Source organism: Falco peregrinus, chromosome 4, assembly GCF_023634155.1.
Source record: "Falco peregrinus isolate bFalPer1 chromosome 4, bFalPer1.pri, whole genome shotgun sequence".
Lineage (NCBI taxonomy): Eukaryota > Metazoa > Chordata > Aves > Falconiformes > Falconidae > Falco > Falco peregrinus.
This window is the reverse complement of record NC_073724.1, coordinates 119,000,881-119,019,618: the sequence shown is the minus strand read 5'-3', so window position 1 is coordinate 119,019,618 and position 18,738 is coordinate 119,000,881. Positions and strand designations below refer to the sequence as shown.

The 18,738-nt window shown below is 46.4% G+C and overlaps 1 protein-coding gene across 4 annotated transcripts in view; it reads left to right on the top strand.

Moving 5' to 3' along the window:
- Positions 1–4,179, top strand: part of UVRAG (UV radiation resistance associated) — a 100,319-nt gene extending 96,140 nt beyond the window's left edge. For 3 of the 4 annotated variants that reach the window (XM_027777872.2, XM_013305704.3, XM_055802003.1), the window contains one exon: positions 514–4,179. In XM_027777872.2, the coding sequence (XP_027633673.2) occupies positions 514–1,216 (703 nt within the window). In that variant the 3' untranslated portion in view covers positions 1,217–4,179. The remainder of the gene's footprint in view (positions 1–513) is intronic. The other variant, XR_008746849.1, reaches the window with a different exon arrangement.
- The last annotated feature ends 14,559 nt before the right edge of the window (positions 4,180–18,738 follow it).

The following is an 18,738-nucleotide window of genomic DNA, read 5'->3' as shown; positions in this document are numbered from 1 at the left end:
TCTACAAATAGCAACATTAGTGTGTGGGGGTTTTTTTTCCTCCTTTGTGCAGCAGTTGGGAAAGTCCACCATTGGAAGAAGCTGCTCTTAGAGGATTCGGCCATTATTACTTACTTTTGAAGAGTTTATGATGGCCTAATACAGGCCATAAATACATAAATATACAGTCAACAGTAATAATTCATAAAGTACAGCTTGGTCCTATAAAATGGTGTTAACAGTACAAATTAACATAATATGGTGGTTTCTTGGGTGTTTGACTTTTCAGAATGTAGAGCTTTGTAAAAATTCTTACATGATCTTACCAGTTTTCAGTAAAGCTGTCCTCTGGGGTGTCTTCTGTAGTTCATACAGCATTAAACACATTTGGGGTTTTAGCACTTTAGGATGCAAGTAGTTGGCCAAACGAAGCCTGTAGTTGTGATAAAATAATTGCTTCAGCCTTTGGTTAAACATCTGTATTGCTCATGAGCATGCCTGACAGCTGTGATTTATCCTTTCCTTCTTTTATAGTGATCGACACCATACATCCAGTGCAATTCCTGTTCCAAAGAGACAGAGCTCTAGCTTCAGCAGATTGGATATTGGCTTTTCCAGTGGGCTTCCCTCTCCAGATAAAGGACTCCGAAAACGAGCCAGCACGGGAAATGAAGGACTACAGTACAAAACTCCTCCTCCTAGCTACAACTCTGCTTTAACACAGCCTGTTGCCATCGCAGCCCATGTAGGAGAGTTAGATAAAAAACCTGGATCGATATCTTCTTCCTTGGATACCTCTGCGGACTCCTCAAAAGGAAATACCAAGAAAGGCGAGGACTTATGCAGCAGTTTAAATGGAGAAAACTGGAGCCTAAACAATACCCAAGATCGGCAGGAGTCTTGTCTAGGACATACTAGTGCAATAAATGGGGCATTTCTGCCTGGCGAGTGCTCTGGCACTGCAAGCAATGAGCAGCCCTGTGAGTTTCGACCCTCACTCAACCCTGTCCTTTGCTGCACCGTGGAGCAGGCAGAGGAGATCATGGGGATGGAAGCAACGGGGTTCAGCATGGGAGATCAGCTAGAAGACTTTAACTCCATCCCAGTGGAGCACGCTGTGGCAGTGGAGTGTGATGAACAAGTCCTAGGGGAGTTTGAGGAGTTCTCTCGAAGGATCTATGCACTGAATGAAAACATGTCCAGCTTCCGCAGACCGCGTAAAAGTTCGGACAAGTGAGCTTGGACAGGGATTTGATAGCAGACATTGAGGTAAAATCGGTGGTCTGGAATAGAGATAAAATTGCACTTATTCTTTATATTAATTATAACAAAAAACCCTAAAGCTATTCCTATGGTTAGACAAATGGACTTGAGCACGATAACACACGGTCATGGTATATTCACAGCCCAGGTAAATTTTGAATCTGCTTCCAGTCCTCTTACATCTGGTATTTATAATCTGCTGGAGATTTTTTTTTAGGCATTGGAAACCATTTATAAAGGCTTTCCTGGAAACAACTTATAGCGTTGATCAGGCCCTTCTATGAATATTTTTTTATTTCATAATTATTATTTAGAGTTTAAATTTATTTTAATCTTCTCAGAAGAAAAATGTTAATTTAAAAGTACATTTATGGTAAGACTTCTTTACCTTCTCCCATGTACTCCTGTGTTTCCTTGAGCAATGTAGTCAGCGTTACAGAAATGCCATGAATTTGTTATAATTGGACAGCTTTCTCTTGGCTGTGCTCTGTAGCCTTTGAAGTTCTAGTTTGCACTGATGGGTCTTCAGTTGGTGATGTAAACTTGCCAGAGAACGAGCACCTGTGTGATATCTGCAGTTTCCTTGCACCTGATTAATCAGAAATGATTTCCCCATGCACACATGCCTTTCCTCCATACTCTGTTCCTACCAGTAGAAGCCTTGAGGACTGAATTGTCTTTAAGGTTTCATATAAAAATCTCAGCCTGACTGTTCCACGCTTTGGTTGGGCACAGACCTCGTCAGTGGAGACCTAACAAATGCACTACTGAAGCGGGGTTCAGCTGCCACCCTCTAAGGTATCTGACAGGGACAGCGTGCTGTGAGGCACTTCGTAGACCTCTTCATTGAAAGTCCAGACTGAAAATGCAGTCTGCAGTTTGGAATTAGGCAAATTTGTGGAATCGCTCCACCCTTTGTAGAAAGGAGGCACTTAACATTATTCATCTAAATTAATATCCTTTTAACCATCTGTACTTTAAAGGAAGAAACTTCCAGCAATTTGCTGGAGGTGCGGTTTGCTGTTAGGTAGGTTACCACTGGCACATGTGTTCAGCTGCACTAATGAGAAAGCAATTTGCAGCCTGCTTGTGATTCCTGGTATTTGTTTCAGTTTGGTTTTCATTGCTCTTGCTTTCTATATTGTATACCCAAGAATTTGGGCTCCGTTGTGAGCTCTCAAATATAAAAATATATAGCACAATAAAAAACACTTCATCATGCCTGGCTTTTTTTTTCCCTCCCTGGTCTATGCTTTCTTTTGAACCAATCACCTAGTCTTTTTTTTCCTAACTAAACCGTAAGGCTAGCCTAAATTAACTTTTAAAAATGTGGATATGTATAATCTCAACTATGTTGTCAAAACAAGATGTGTATGTGACAACCAATATACATAATAGCACTTCTCTAGTATATGCATTTTTCCAGGTAACACCTTAATGATTGTATTAAAATTATATTCACGTTTCTTCTGTTAGCTTTTAACGGTTGTGTCTGCAATGGAGTTTTTGGATCGAGCCTTTCTACAGTGATTTGTTGTCTTTGGTCTGTCCCGGTGTGATGTGCTAGATGGAAGCACTCGGAAGCAGAGACCTTGATTCTCTAAGATGCTGAGTGTGATTTCAGGTGCAAACTTGGGCATGAAGTTGGACATGTTCATGAGTATCTTCTACCCTGAATAAGCTCCTTGTTCCAACCATATGGAAAGCTTGCCAAAAGGAAGTGCTGCAGCAGCTTGAAGTACTGCCATCTTTGAGAAGAGATAGGTAGGAAGCTCTTGCTAGGGTTTGCTGTAGAGAGGGTGAAATAAACACCTGGAAGCACAGCGCTTATTAATGAAGTAGGTGTAAGATACTCTGTCCTGTGGCTGTATCTTTTAATATAATTTTGGATGAAAATTGGTAACGTTGAGTCAGCCATGCACCTTGCAGGATGGGATCTGGCACACTCAAAGCAGCACAGACCCTCTGTAGGCACAAACAGAGTGTTTTCCTCTGTAACGGAAAGGCATTAGCTTGTGTGAGTGGTGGTGACTTTTCAAAGCAACCCAAAGAGTAGTTGTGGAGTCGCTATGTTTCTTAGGCAAACATGGAGCATCTCAGTGCAATTAAGCGACACGTGAAATTAGGTTTGTAGAGCATCAGTGAGACTTTGAATTTTTTTATTAGTTGTGCATTTTCTCAGGTTGCACCCGACCAAATGAAGTCTAGTTTTCATCCCAGATGTTGTGTTGCTGTTCCTGTTTGAGCCCTGTAATTCTTTAATGTGTCAAACATGATGGTTGATTTCTGCATTTGTCGCACAAAGCTTCTTTGATGGGCTTTCTATGGATGTATCTTCAGTAGGCCTTAAATTGTCCCTGTGTCTCTCTCCCACTTTTTACCACTTTCTATATAGAAGGTGGTGTGAAGGGGGACAGCATCGTAGGGCTAATTAAAGCATTGACAACCTTCTCGTTGCTGTGAGGATGGGGGATTGTACAGACTGCAGCCACCTCATAGTTTTCTTTTGTGTTTATTCACTGCCCCCCCCCCACCCCCAATTACTTTGAAAATAGCGTAGTGGGAGAGAAATAAACTGTGGGTTTGAAGGTGAGATGATAAATCAGTGTGCTTTAAATTGTCAAGAGCCTTTCAGTTCCTGCACAGCTGTGACACTGTTAAATGTCTGCAAATGTCTTCAAGTGGAGCAAACATTTCATTGCAATCTTTTTCCCTCACTAGGAATTCCTAAGATTTTTGAGAATATTAGTTTTGGAAGATCATATCCCACTATATTTTTATAGCAAGCACAACAGCATTGTCTTATCCTTGCTTGACCAGGTATTTAAAATCAGCAAAACCAGAATATCCCATAGTAAATTACACAGTAAAACTATGTTGGTAATTGTGGGAAAGCTCATTTGTATTTATAAAATAAACCTGATTAGTATCTCTCAACGTGTGTGTCTTCTCTTAATGGCTTTTTTGTGTTGTTTTTCTTTACAAACCTGATTTGAATGACTGTATCTTCCCCAGCCTCTTCGGTTTATTGTTCATCAAGCCCGTATTGATCCAAATATGAACGTTTGGGCAAGAGGATTTGCTAGAAGGCCTGACAGCCTTGCTGGCTCCAAATCCTCTTTCACACAAGATGGTACTGTGGTTCTTTTTCACACTCCTTCCAAAAAGATGGCATGCAGCTGGAAAAACAGCTACAGCATTTTGGGGCTGGGATACGGCTGGATTTGCTAAACTTTTATGGATAGTGGAAATGCCGTGTTCCCTCATCAGGGAGGCATTGCTACTCATCCAGCACCTTCTGTCATCCAAGCTAATAAGCAACATATGTCTACGTAAAAAGCTTATGTTCCCCTTGAACAGGAGTCTACTGCACAAGTCTTGGGAGGGGACTGTCCACGACGTGGAGTTGCTGGTGGGAAGCAGTGTAATGTGAAGAGCTACAGGGATTCTCCAGGTATTATCAGGGCAACAGATTTTTTTGTTTAGTGTTTTCATGTTGTTTTTCTCCCACCCAATCTGTCTGTCAGCAGAGAGTAAAATGCCAAGATGTCAACTATACAGTTCTGTAGCTGAATTGGGAAGATACAGGAGAGAAATTTTACTTTAAGCGTTTTGCAACATTGAACAGCATTACTGAAATAGATTGCACTAAAGTGAAGAATGAGCTCTGAATGGAAAGGCTCGTATTGAAATGTAGCTGGAGGTGCTGCTGGAGAGAGTGGACTTGATTCTAATAAACCTTGGGCTCTTCTGTACCTCGTTTGGTCATATTTCAAATGGCCAGAGAGGGACTTTCTCCTTGATTTCTGGATTTTGACCCTTTTCAGGTGGAAGTGTTTGCATGTCTTCTGTGTGCTCTGAGACAATCCTGTTTAGTTGGTGTCTTTGGGCAGCCGTGAGTAGCTCCTGCCTCCAGGCAAGGTTGTCTTAATCTCAGTTGGGGAAAAAAAATTTCCATTAAAAAAAATTATCTAACTGATAATTTTAATTGCTGATTATTTTGATGTCAGCTTATTTTCTATATGGCAGAATACAACATTTACAACATTGTTTTGCCATTTTTCATTGAATAGTATGAAAACTTTTTTCCACTAAGTAATTGATTGTCAGCATCAGCTGTGCTGCTGCTGAAATTTGTCCTGTATATACTGCATTGACTAGCTTGACATTTAATCTGCTGGACTCTTCAATCTAGCTTTATTAGGTTACTTTTAATAGGTTGTGTTGATAAAACCATACTTGAATTTCTGAATTTCCAACTTCTAGAACAGCTGTATCCCATTCTGGTCTGGATTGTCTTGGCTTTAGCAGGGACAGAAAGTCCTTTCCTGCATTGCAGTGACTTGCTAAAAGAAACTAAAGCACTGGACCTCAAAAAATAAAGAAAAACCCCAACTTTCTGGTAGTCGGGGTATTACAAAGGTTTCATTGACACAGGTTCGTTAGGCCTTGAATTAGCTCAAGTAACCCTGTGTGAACTGGTGCTGCTTTCCCTGGCTACAGCAAGCAGATGCTTTCTGCTCTCGCAGAGGGGAAGCATTCTCCCAGGAACATTGGCGGAGGAGAAGGTAACCTGTGTGTTCTGCTGCACCTCCAAGCCTGGACAGCCTGCCAGCTCTTGCAGGAGAGGGACGCAGCAGCCCTGATGCTGAGCGCCTATATTGATTACCACGGCAACTGAAAGAAGTTCAGGCTGTTTATTTAGGCAAACCTAAATGTAGTTTCTTTGGCTGGGCAGAGGTGGGATGGGGAATAAATCTAACACTTGCCCTAATTACTGATATTTTTTTTTTGTCTTTTGGCAGCAGTGCTCTGGCTTTCTGTCCTGTGTCCACCTGCCAGCAGTGCTACACAGTTGGCATGCCAGTGCCAGAGGCATTGTGTAATTGCAGCAACCACCCCTCAGCTCCTCCAGGGTATCTGTCAAAAGGGGTTTGCACTGTTAGTTCAGTTGCAGGCAGTGCCAGCAAGACCCTCATCCCAGTTTTGTGAGAGAATGTACTTCAACAAACATCACTGAAAGCAGCTAATGCCTTTTGGTGATGGTGCTTGAAATGTGAGCTGAACCTTAACTGCTGGAGTCAATCTTGTCAGCTTGTCTTACATGGTGTGTTTTTCATGTCTGTGATACAGAAAAGCGTTTGCAGGTCAGGTTGCGCAGTCATGTCTCGAGTATTAAACTGAAATCATGGACAACTCCTAACAGGCGACTCCTGAAGTGCCGTAGTGTATTAATGCTGATACAAATGGATCTACAAGCATAAGACAATCCCAGCTGCCTCAAAATTTCATATAAAATGTCTGTATTTTTTAAATAATGTATTTAAATAATAATAAGGTAGTTGAGTCAATTAAGCTGCATATGCAGGAAAAGCTGTTAAGCTTGAACATGCGGTTGGTACAAGTGGAAAACCTGCCAGCCTAGCTGTCATGCTTCTGCCAGGCATTGGGCTGGACAGGATGGACAGAAGAAATCCAGCTGTTGAGGACTAGTTCCTGTCCTCATTTTCCTTCTTACAGAAGGTGGCAGACTGAGGCAGCATGGTATGATGGTTGTGCTACTTGCGCCTGTCCAGATTTTAATTTGAGCTCTACCTCTTGGCAACTATTCTGCTTGTGAGTCTCCTTGGGCTTCTCCGTTCAGGAAGGCAGTATCTTTCCAGCTGGCTGGTTCATTGCTGCTGATAACTGCTGGTGCCAAGTGCTTCTATTTTCAGCAGAGGCTTGCACATGCTATGAGCAAGTGATGCACTTTTTGGGAAGAAAACCTCTTTTTCCTGGCAGGGTATCTCCTAATGCATGGACGAGTTTGCCCCTCCTCAGTGAAGCTCTGCAGCAGAAATCCGTGCCTCCTCTTTTCAGCCCTCGCTTCTCTAGTTTTGCTTTCAGGAGATCTGTTTCGGTCATTGATATGAAATTAGAAAGAGTCTTGACGGAGTTTGGGATTGCCTCTGTGATTTCATCTGACCTGGCTAGCGCTGCTCAGAATGTGGCTGCTGGGTTTGCAAATAATTTCTTGTATTAATCATCTACTCCCTGCAAGTTTGCAATGATGGTGAAATTTCACTGCAACCCAATACATCCTCGATGGTTTAATTGGATGTGTGAGTGCACTGGCAGCAAGACAGAGGACTCTTACGTGTATCTGTTTTCTGTGGCTTTGGTTGTGTCTGCCCAGTGTGGGACTGAGAGGGAATGACTCCTTGAGCAGAGGTGGGGCATCTGACAGACACAGCGCAGATGTTTTGATAATGTCTCAGCTTTGTGGTAATCTCACAGAGTCCCTTCTTTCTTTCACAGATGTTTACACCACTGCTGGAAGGAGTGGCAGTAAACCAAGTTCACTTCTGCCTAGCTTGGTCGCTATGAAGTTCTCCTGTGTGCTGATGCCTGGTCTGAAAGTTGCTGAGGATTCCTGCTAACGGGCCACTGTGCTCCTGGATGCAGCTTAACACCTGTCCCTTAGCTGAAATCAAGTATGCCTGGTTTTAAAAGGTCCCTGGGCAGCTAGAGCACTCTGGGTTTGGAGGAGGCTGAGCTTCTAGCACTGCAATTACTAGTTTTACTCGGTCCCAGAAGTACATTGAGTTCCTCAGTCCTCTGCAGAAAGCAGAGATGCAGAGCTGCAAATCGCAACGTTTGTACAGCATCAGTGTCCTGTTCCTTCACCTCAAAACCTAAATGCTGGTTACAGTGCTGGTTCCATTTCACATGTTCACTACAGATAGCGCTCCAGCAGTGAATGCAGAGCTGAGCACCTGTGGTGGAGCTTTAGGTCCCTCCTTATGACCTGGCTGCAATTGCCTTGGGGTGGGCATCATGTCAGAGGAACGTGTGGTGAGATGGATTAAAAGAAGGAATTTCAGCTGCTGTGGTGGAATTAAAAAGCACCTTTTCTGGAGGCAGACAGAGGTGATGTCTCATGGGCTATAAGGGCAGTCGGGGCAGTGTGCAAGCACAGCACCTCTCCTGGTGATCAGAAATGCAGGACTGTGATTCTGGCTCCAAGATATTTGGTCTAAAGAGCAGGAACATGAGTCTTCCTGGCAATGGGTTCCTCCTCCTCTGTCACGGGTTGTGTTGTGTGCTCAGGCAAGGGAAAGACGAAAGCAACAGGGTGTTGGTTTCCTGCAGTCCAGGGACCCCTTCTTCAAAACTGTATTGGCAGGCTGAAGGACAGCTAGGGATCTCTAAGAACTTCCTCTATTTTCTGTTTCTCAGTAACATTTGTAACAAAACCAAAAAAACGGAATTAGTTTTTTTTAAAAAAAGGTTAATTTTCTTCACATACCTTCAGATGGCCTTCAAAGAGACAGTGCCCTCTGGATTCTATAGGGCTTCTCCATCTGTTGATGTCTGTCACCTCTCCTTTTTTCCCCTGTCATTAGCACTGTTGTAGAATAGGTGTTTGCAACCCAATTAATTGCAAGCCCCACAGCTGCTGGGCTCTACCAGCAGCTCTTACTAACAGATCTACCTGGGTATTTCTCTCCCCAGATGTTTGCCAAACCATAAGCCATCTGCAAGGTTTAAGCACATTCCCATCAGCTGAAACCATAGGCTAGGTGCTAAAGTGAAAAATTAGTACCAGTTGCAGACAATCTTGTCCTACATATGTAGAGCAACCACATAATGAGAAGACCCAGCTGCATGTGCAGAAAGGGTAAGAGGCACTGAGATGTTCTGCTTTGTTGATCTTCTGTGGAAGGGATGCTTAATGTCTATGTAACATTACACACCTTTCCATGTCCCATCTGCATTTGCTAGAAGAGCATGAGCCAGCGGGCTCTGCTGAGTTTTTAGGCTGGTCTTGCCTAAATAGTTATATTATACAGGCCACAGTGTTTCACCTAGATTTTTTCAGTGTATGCCAGGGGTCCTCAAGCTTTTTAACCAGGGGACAGCGTGCAGATGAAGTGGCAGGCAGTCATCTGCTCAGTTTCCCCACCCAACCCCCGGGGGGGGGGGGGGGTCGGGCAGGGGGTTTCAGTAAATACCAGGGGTCGGATTGAAGACCCTGGGGGCCGTAGTTTGAGGACCCCTGGTGTATGCTTTGCAGTATAAGCCATGGTATTTCTGAAGTGTGGAAATCTTTCCTAGCATTGGCAGATGGTGGGAAAAAACAAGGACTGTTCAGAGCATTATCTTGGGCAGCCAAAACCTCTTTATTTGCAGCCACAGCATCTTCTCATTTAATTCCCAGTTGAGCTTAAGCACATTCAACCCTGTTCCTGTTGCACCTTTTTATCATCTATCTGATCTAGTTTAAACATCTAACCTTTGGGTTTTCATACCAGATGGAGTCCCCCTTACACGGCTCACCTTTCTCAGACCCTAAACACTGACATACAGCAAGTGCAACTCCACAACCTGCAGCAGCAATCTTTACCTTTGCCTCCATGTGTATCTTTAATAACCTTTTTCCCTGTGCTAGCAGGAAATGCTCTCATGCTAGACTAGGTGGAGGGCCCCGGTTGGCTTGGCTCCGGCTTGTTTTTATAGCGATAACTTTGTCAACAACGCATAGTGTGACAACATGAAGTGGTTCTTTGGCTACCCCTTCGTCCACGGAGAAGACTTGCTAAATTGGGGTAGGATTTGTCCTGGGTGAGAAGTCCAAGATGCTGTCAGCTTTTCTGGGAACTGCAGACGGCCAAAGCGGGAAGCTTTAATCCTCCCTGCCCTGATGTTAGCCAGATATCAGGCATGGAGTACGTGGGCTGATCGGCATGGGCTCGCTCCGTGCAGCAAAGCTTCCAGCATTAATGAAAAGCGTTGCTGCCTCAAGTGAATATTTGTCAAGTTGGGGACAAGCAGAGTAGAGCAGCATTTTTCATGTGCTTTGGCTGAGCATCTCTGAGCCAATGCAACTGCTGTGATTTTCAGTATAAGGTGAACGAGTAAAACAGAGAGCACCAACCCTTCCCTACCTGCCAAAGCAAAGGAGACCCAAGGCTTCCTATCATTTTCGTTAGAGGGTTGTCAAGCGCTGGAAAGGGCTGCCCATGGAAGTGGTGGAGTCCCCATCCCTGGAGGTATTTAGGACATGTAGATGTGGTGCTTAGGGATGTGGTTAAGTGGTGGACTGGGTAGTGCTGGGTTAGTGGTTGGACTCGATGACCTTAAGGGTCCTTTCCAAACTAAATAATTCTATGATCTACCTTCTTCCCCGATAAGAACAATGTATAACAGCTGTTGGCTTTAGTCTGACCCAATATCCCTGACTTTCACTTTGGTACTAGTGTAATTTGTGAGAGTGAACTAGAGGCTCGGGAACACAAACCACACAAGCAGTCACCAAAACAGAGGAGGGAAGGCAGAGCATGCAGGCTCCAAGGCGGATTCTCAGTTGCTTGACTGGGGCAAATACTTCCACCCTGAGCAGTTTCCAACAACTGGAAGCCAGAGGGAGGGACCCAGCTCCGCATGTGACTGAATGTTTGCAGGGAGGAAAAGAGGCTGCAAGTGCCCTGCAAGCCCCATCCCTGACCTCAATACTTGCACTGAGGCCTGTGGTTGCAGTCTCCCAGATGACGGTGTTTGTGCACATGCAAGGGAGAGGAAGCTCGATGTTTCCTCAGAGCAAATAAAGGTCTAATCTCATTGCCAGCTTCACAACAAACCGGTTAGAAAATTATGGAAGAGAGAGAGGGGAAATATGGGTTTATGAATGAAGTTGGGGTGTTTTGTTGTTGTTGGATTTGGTTTTCTTTTTAAGATTCCAGTCCCATCACTTTCGGTTGGAGGAACCAAATTTCACCTTCCCTTCCTCCAAGTATCTTCTCCATCCAGCTAACCATAAAAGGCTGTAGAGTCTCTGTGAGAAGAATTTAGGAGGAAATCTCAGGGAATGTAATAACTGGTGAGAACACCAAGATTGCAGATAATAACATTAGCACTTAGCTTATAGAAACTTTAGCAGAACTGTTTATTTGAAGAAGGTGTGTGTTTTCACCTGATTCTGGTCTTCTATTTTTGGAATCACTTTGAAAACCAGAACATAACTTGTAGCTGGGATTTAAACTTCTGCTTGGCATCCCCTTGGTAGGGTATCTTTTCTCATCCCTGTATGATGGTATTACCCCTTCTGCAGAGATGAGCCGATGCTACCTGCTCTGCACACCCTGTGGGTGCTGCTCCGTGGTTGCAGTGAGCACCGGGCAGCAGAAGAGGATCAGCGCTCACCTCAGAATGCTTGGGATGGAGCATGAGAAATGAAGGGAGATACCCAGCTTTCCAGTCCAGCCTCCCCGTTTCTACCTGCATCTGGGATGTTGAGAAAAGTGGATGGATGGAAAGACAGGTACAAGCTGCCTGCAGCTGCTGAACAGGAGCAGGCCTGTGGCCACGTGCCTGGAGAGGAAGGTGTAAATTATCCCTCCTACCCCTACTCACCTCTTGTCTTGCGTCCTGTGCTCCACGTGGATTCCCGTGTTTCTTTAGCCTAAGGCCAGGGAGCAAGAGCTTGTCTTCACCTGTGCATACTGAGTGTCTGGGAGGATGGGAATCCTGATTGTGCTTGGGACTTTGGGCTCCCAGAATGACACAAGTGGCAGTGATTTAGGCATGCATTAATAGAAGGATTTAGCCTCCCAACGCATCTGACTAATCCTGAGCTTTTTGGGCAGCCTCTAATGAAACGTCCCCAGCCGAGGAAGCCCTGTGCACAGTGGAAGAAGGCAGTGGGAAGAGGAGGAGGGGGCTCATCTTTGGGATGCAGTAGGTTCTTTCAGTCTTGGCTGTTATATTTGCACAGGGAAAAACATAAATCAAGGCTGTGCTGGTCTATATCTGGACAATTTCAGTCTGGAGTTCCTGACAGGTGACCCCAGGGTATGGTTGCATGCTCTCAGTGCTTATTTTTGACATCGTAATCCAAATTGACGTTCAGTGCTTGAATATACAATAAGTTCATTACAGCTAAACCCTCTGGCTCAGGGATTTCCTGTTGGTAAGTCTCAGAAAAACCAGGATTCCCAGTGGTATTGGGCTGAAAACATTTGCAGATAAAATTCAAGTTAGAAAGTTATGCCAAAATGTTTTTGGAGCCGAAGCGGAGCTGTATTTTTCTGTCCAGCACAGTGATGCCTTATCCTTCCTTGTTGCTTGGGACTGGAGGCAGAGGCCCCTGTCCTGCTCAGCTCCCAGACAGCATTTTGGTGCTGTTGTCAAGGGGAGCTCATTAAAAAGCAGTAGATGAATCCACAGTCCTATGGATAAGCACATTTCTTGAGTGTGTTTTTGGAACCTGAACTGTTTGTTGCCTCTTGTCCCACTTTCCAAAGAGCAAGAAAAAAATCTGCACAGCATCTTACCGAAACAGCCTGTGGTCAGCCGCAATAAACTCCGCAAGCAGATAAAACTGCAGATATCCTCAATGCTTCCATGAGCGGGGCATATCTCCCAATCTTCCCATGTCTACATGAGGGTTGCACCACAGTGGGGTTACTGCTCAAGCCCTTGACCTGCCGGTTAATAAGCTGTTATGATGAGGTGTGAACTTGGCCTGGGACTTGTCCATGCCCATCTGGCACATGGACAGCATCTCTTCTGCTTCCACCTCCTCCCCTTGATGAAACTGATACCTTATAAAAAAAGATACAGCTATCTCCATCTGATGGGTCTCAGCTGGAATTTTCAAACTACCAGTGGAATTTGAGGCTGTTTTTCTAATAATATGAGGGGGAAACATTGTTGTGCCCCCAAGGGGCAATGCGAAGTGGCTCTTTGTGGGGTTGATTGGGGTGGGAGGGGAGCTGAGAGGTTCCCCTTCACAGTCGGTGCAAGACCAGAGGCGATGCTGTTACAAAAAAGAGGTGCATCTCCTGCAAGGCGTTAACAAGATGGGATGCAAAGAAGAGAGTGGGAAAGCTCCTGTTTCTACACATCCACTGCCACGTGGTGAGAAGAAATGCATGCACACGCAGCAAATGTGCACTTGGTGTGTTTTAGGAAAAATTTCAGAACTGTAAAAGTAGAAAATGGTAGAGGAGGTGATCCACGGAGATGCTAATCCCTGCTGTGGAGGGTGTGGGGGGTGTGAACAAAGACATACAGAGTAACCAGGACTGGAAAGGCCAGCTTTGAATTTGATCTGAGGTTGCCCAAGGGTTTTTTTCAGGATAGTTTTGAGTATCTTCAGAGATGGAGATTTCCCCCAATCTGGACCCCTGTTCCCATGGTTGACCACCTTCATGGGGAAAAGCTTTTTCTAACGAGAATTTCTTATTTCTGACTTGTGATGTTGACTTTCTTCCTCTCACTGAGCATCTCCCATGAGACCCTGTGTCTTTCTCATCTCCATGCCATCCCAGCTGGGAGTTGCAGACAGTGATAAAATCCCCCTTTGCCTTCTACTCTCACTGCATGCCCAGCTCTCAGCCTCTCCTAACATGCCCTGAGCTCTGGTCCCAGCTAGCTTGGTGGCCTCGCTGGGTTCTCTCACCATCTGCCTGGTACTGGGGAGCCCAGACTGGTCCCAGTGCCCTGTTTGACAAGACCTAAACAGAGAGGGAGAATCACTTCCTTGGTCCTGCTGGCTCCAATCCTGCCACCACCCCCCATGGCATGATTTGTCTTCATTGTCCCAGATTTTTTCTGTTCTCCAGCCCATCAAAGTCCAGCCTGTGCTACACCACCCCTGAGACATGTCCCTTACCAATGTGATCCTGTCTCAGCAGCTGAGGGTGGTCTACACCGGCTCCTGAACTTTCCAGCTCCGTGTTTTTGTTCCTCCAAATTGCACATATCCGTAATTCCCTAAGAATTCAATAAAAAGCTTGGGAAAAGGTTCCTATTCTTTCCTCCCCTGGTGGTTTTTAAATTTTACACATCTTAAACCCAATTAATTTGCTAGTTGCTGGAAGTGTAGCATCCTATATGGCTCCTGTGAGAAGAACACATGATAAAAATAGGATTATCACTTGCAAGAGCAGTGCAATGGCACAAGAACAAGTATGGTAACATTTCCTTCTGAAGAGTGGGACCTTCTGTGGAGGATCAGCCATGAGCTCTGCAAAGAAAGCTATTAACCACTGGACTTGAAAACAATTCCTTGCTGTGGTCTGCTGTCTGTTTCTCTTGACAGCTTTTTGTTGCGACAAATGGCACACAATTGCTTTTCCTACAGGCTTGTGTTTGTGTTGCAGAAGTGTTTAGAAGCAGCAGCTGAGGTGGGGAGCCTCATTCCTCCATGGGCTGCCTGGTCACCTAGATGGGGATGCGGCTTTTCTTGGTGGCCGCATTTACCCTTGAAGGATTTGGGGAGCAGAGGCTGCTGTGGGGTTTGGCAAGGGATAGTTCCATAGGTGAGGGAGTGCTGCAAACATTGCTCTTTAAAAATTCCCTAAAGGAAGCATCAGAAACCTGCTGAACCTAGAGCATAGACCTCTCCAGTCCAGACTATTTCTGATCACTTGGAATAGATCTAGGTCTTAAAATTTCACATTTCTTGGATTTATGCATTCCCAGATTGTTCATTCTCCCTGCCCCCTGTGTCCTTCCTCCTCCTTTTCCCTAGACTTGTAGGGAAGAGGCTGCCACTGCCAGGAAGAGAGCACCAGACTGCTGGTCCCCATAGCCTGGTGTGATGTCCAGTTGCTGCTGCAGCTATCGCTTTTGCTGGAGCAGGGGCAGAGCAGGACCATCTGTCCTCATCCAAGGTGGGCCTGTGGAGGTTCCTCCTGGGTGACCCTTGCTGCCTAAGGAACTGCTGGTCATCAGAAGTTGCTTATGTGGGTGAGCTGAACTGGGGGGTCTGGTGTGCCAGACTGTGGCAATGATCCAGGTGCTCGGTCCTGCCCTGGCTTGCACCTCTCAGCCTAGGTGGAAATCAAGCAGTTGAGGTTAGCTGCAACCTTGCAGGGTTTTTGGTTGTGGGGAGTTGGAGCATCCCTCCCAGATAACCAACATGTTTCTCTCACTGGCTGCCTTCCCTACGGCTGTAGGGGTGAAAAATAAGGGTAAGTGTCCACCCTGCTATGTTGCTCAGCAAAATGCTTGGAAACCTTTGCAGGGCAGAACTCTTCCCAACAGGATCAGCTAAGCTTTCGCCTTGTGTGTACCACACGCTAACATCCACCTTTCTGAGGACCATCATCCATGGTTTTGGGAATCCAGGACCTACTTTTCACCTAAGGGCTGCACTTTGTGCATGCAGCTGTAGTTTAGACCCTGACCCTGGGCAAGTCAGAGCCAAGGATGCTGGCTGGTGCCACAGTGCTCAGGTGACAGGCTGTGGGGAGAGGGATGGGTTGGGAACAGGAATTTGATTCAGCTCCATCGTGTTTCCATTAGGTCTCACTTTATAAATAGTTTGGGTCAACCATGTGCCTCTTAATTTGACACTTTTGCTGAGGATGCTTTGGGGTTTATACTTAGAAACTTTCCTTTCCTGGCTGCCCCCATCTCCCTGACTGCCAGGAAAGTCCAGCACAAGAGACAAAAAGGTGCCTGTCTGGATTAACCAGGAGCCTGCCACAGCCAGTGCTGAGCTTTGCCCAGGGCATGATGGCCTGGATGGTACCAAGAAGCCAGTAAAGCAATGTGGATCCTGGGTGCTGAGCTGCTCTCAGGGCTGCTTCCCAAATGAAGGAGAGGATGGGAGTGGGTTTTCTGTCCCATCCTTAGCCATGGGGAAACAAGCTGGGAAGTCAGATGGAAGTGGTGCTTGTGAAGGATAGTTAAACATATGGAAATTATTAGCTGCAAAGTCACCAAAGCATGCAGAACTATCTTCCTTTGCTGAAAAGAAATTATTTTGTCTCCTGTCCTTATGTGTCTCTCTGCTGAGCAGAAGGGCATTGCAACACCCACCTGGCTGCGTGGCCAGGCTCCAGGGCTGGGGAGTGGTATTTGCTCCAAGAGCTCTATTCTAGCAGTTTTGGGAAGTTGAGCAACTGACGCACTTTTTGCCATTGGTTGGGTGAAACAAGTGCCACAGCAGCCATCTCCTGGGGGTGGGTGAGGACACTAAGGCTGGAAGGAAAGACCTTGCTGGTGGAGGTGTTTGCGCTGCGGACCCTTACATTTTAGCTGGTTACTCTGGGCTTCAGGTAGAGCCAATGAATAGAAGTGACCATAGGGTCCTATTCCTGGGATGCCTGCTTTGGGATGAGGTAAGGCTTGCTGCAAAAGCTTTATTTTTCCCTATTAGCCACAGAAACAGCTTGGGAGGAGCATCACATATGGAGCCGTCCCTGCAGAGTTGCATTCCTAGCTAGGCTTACAGGTTGCACTTTTCCTAGGGGACTGGTTTTCCTTCTTTCTCCAGGGTTACACTGTGATTTCACCACTCAGATGGCTCCCTTACACCAGCCTCCAAATCCTGATGCAAGCAATGCATAGGCAGAACCCGGGAGACAGGGTGTGATAGCTCGTACACTTACCTCCAGCAGTGATGCCTGTGATTTCTTATTCTGAATGTCATGAGAACTAGAAACACGTGGAAATACTTCATCATCTTTGGGTTGTACATACCACTCACTTGCATGTGCAGTGAACCTCCTCCCAAGCTCTGAAGTACAGCTGAGAAAGCAAGCTGGAACACACCTGGAAACCCAGAGGCTGAAGCACCCTCTCCACAAATTACAGGAGACAAGGTAATTTTGCTGGGCTGTGGGTTTTAATTCTTCTGTTAATCACACAATGATTGGGTTCCTCAAACCAGCTAGTGCAGCAAGATCAGCCTCACTTTTTTTCAAGCCCAATATGTCTGAAGGGTTTAGGTCAGGGATCTGCAATCTACAACACGGCCCTCAAAGGTGAAACATGGGCGATTTGCAATGACTTTCTGGGAACATCCAGAACTTCATAGAGGCAGCACCTCCTGGTGCTGGGGTCCCTCTTGAAGTTCAGACCTCAGAAGCTGGGACCTCCTGATCAGAGAGGTCTGAGCTGAGCCACAGTCAATTAGATAACTTAGGAGACACTGTCCTCTGATTCCTTTGCTTTTCCCTGGGGGTGTTGAGCTTTGAACACAGCAGGAGGAAGCGTGGTCTGACAGCGCTCCTGAAAGCCTGCTGAGCTGTGCTGTGGGCAGAGCATGGCTGTCCCTCCTTGAGCAGCACATCAGTGCACAGCTGCTGTAGGCTGAAGGCGGAGGAACAGAAAAAGAGGCGCCTGTCAGTGAGATCCTCTTGTTACCCTTCCTGGTGCTGGAAATGAATGCAGCCTCCGAGTCGCAGTTCGTTCTGGGCTCATGTTAATTAGTCTGGATAAGTGCTGAGGTTGACAAATTTTGTAGAATCACAGAAGGGTTTGGGCTGGAAGGGACCTTCAAGACCAGCCAGTCCCACCCCCTGCCCCGGGCAGGGCCCCCTCCCCCCAGCCCAGGCTGCTCCCAGCCCCGTCCAGCCTGGCCTTGAGCCCTGCCAGGGATGGGGCACCCACAGCTGCTCTGGGCAGCCTGGGCCAGCGCCTCGCCGCCCTCACGGGGAAGGGTTTCTTCCTCATGTCCAACCTAAATCTCCCCTCTCTCAGCTTCAAGCCATTCCCCCCTGTCCCACCACTCCCTGCCCTTGCCCAAAGCCCCTCCCCAGCTTTCCTGTCGGCCCCTCCAGGCACTGGCAGCTGCTCTAAGGTCTCCCCGCAGCCTTCTCCTCCCCAGGCTGCACAGCCCCAGCTCTCCCAGCCTGTCCCCACAGCAGAGGGGCTCCAGCCCTCTGACCAGCTCCGTGGCCTCCTCTGGGCCTGCTCCAACAGGTTCATGTTGCTCTTATGTTGTGGGCCCCCGAGCTGGACGCAGCGCTGCAGGGAGGAGCAGAGGGGCAGAATCACCTCCCTCAAGCTGCTAGTCATACCTCTTTTCATGCAGCCCAGGATTTGGTTGGCTTTCTGGGCTGCAGGCACACATTGTTGGGCCATGTGGAGCTTCTTGTCCGCCAGCACCCCCAAGTCCTCCCCAGGGCTGCTCTCAATCCATTCTCCATCCAGCCCATATTTGTGCTTGGGATTCCCCCTACCCAGGTGCAGGACCTTGCATTTGTCCTTGCTGAACTTCATGAGGTTCACACTGTTGGCTTGTTCCAGGCTTGTTCCTGTTTGTTGTGCTGCTTAGAGGCAGCCCGTGAGCATCTCTGCTGAGCACAGTGTTGCATGATTAGTGTTTCATGCTTGCTCATCACATGCACTTCTAAAATCTACATGACTTATTCAGCCAAAACAAGGATTGTGGAACAGCAAGTTTGAATCCTTTTCTTACAGTAGATATCTATACACATCTTCAAGATTGTTGCAAAGACAGTAATAGCGTTGGTGGTCTGCTGATGCTCTCTCTAGCTCATCAACTCTCATCTGCTTTGCACTAGGAGTCCCGAAGCAGATATCATGCTGACTTTGTTTAAACCAAAAATCCAGACTGGCTCCTTAACAAAGGGATGTGTTGGTCATAAAACTTCTAGAGGGCTTTAATGGAATTGGCAGATGGGATTTTTCCTGAGTGCATCATATCTTTCTTCAAGTGGAAAGGTTATATCCATTTTTGTTTCAGCCATGTGG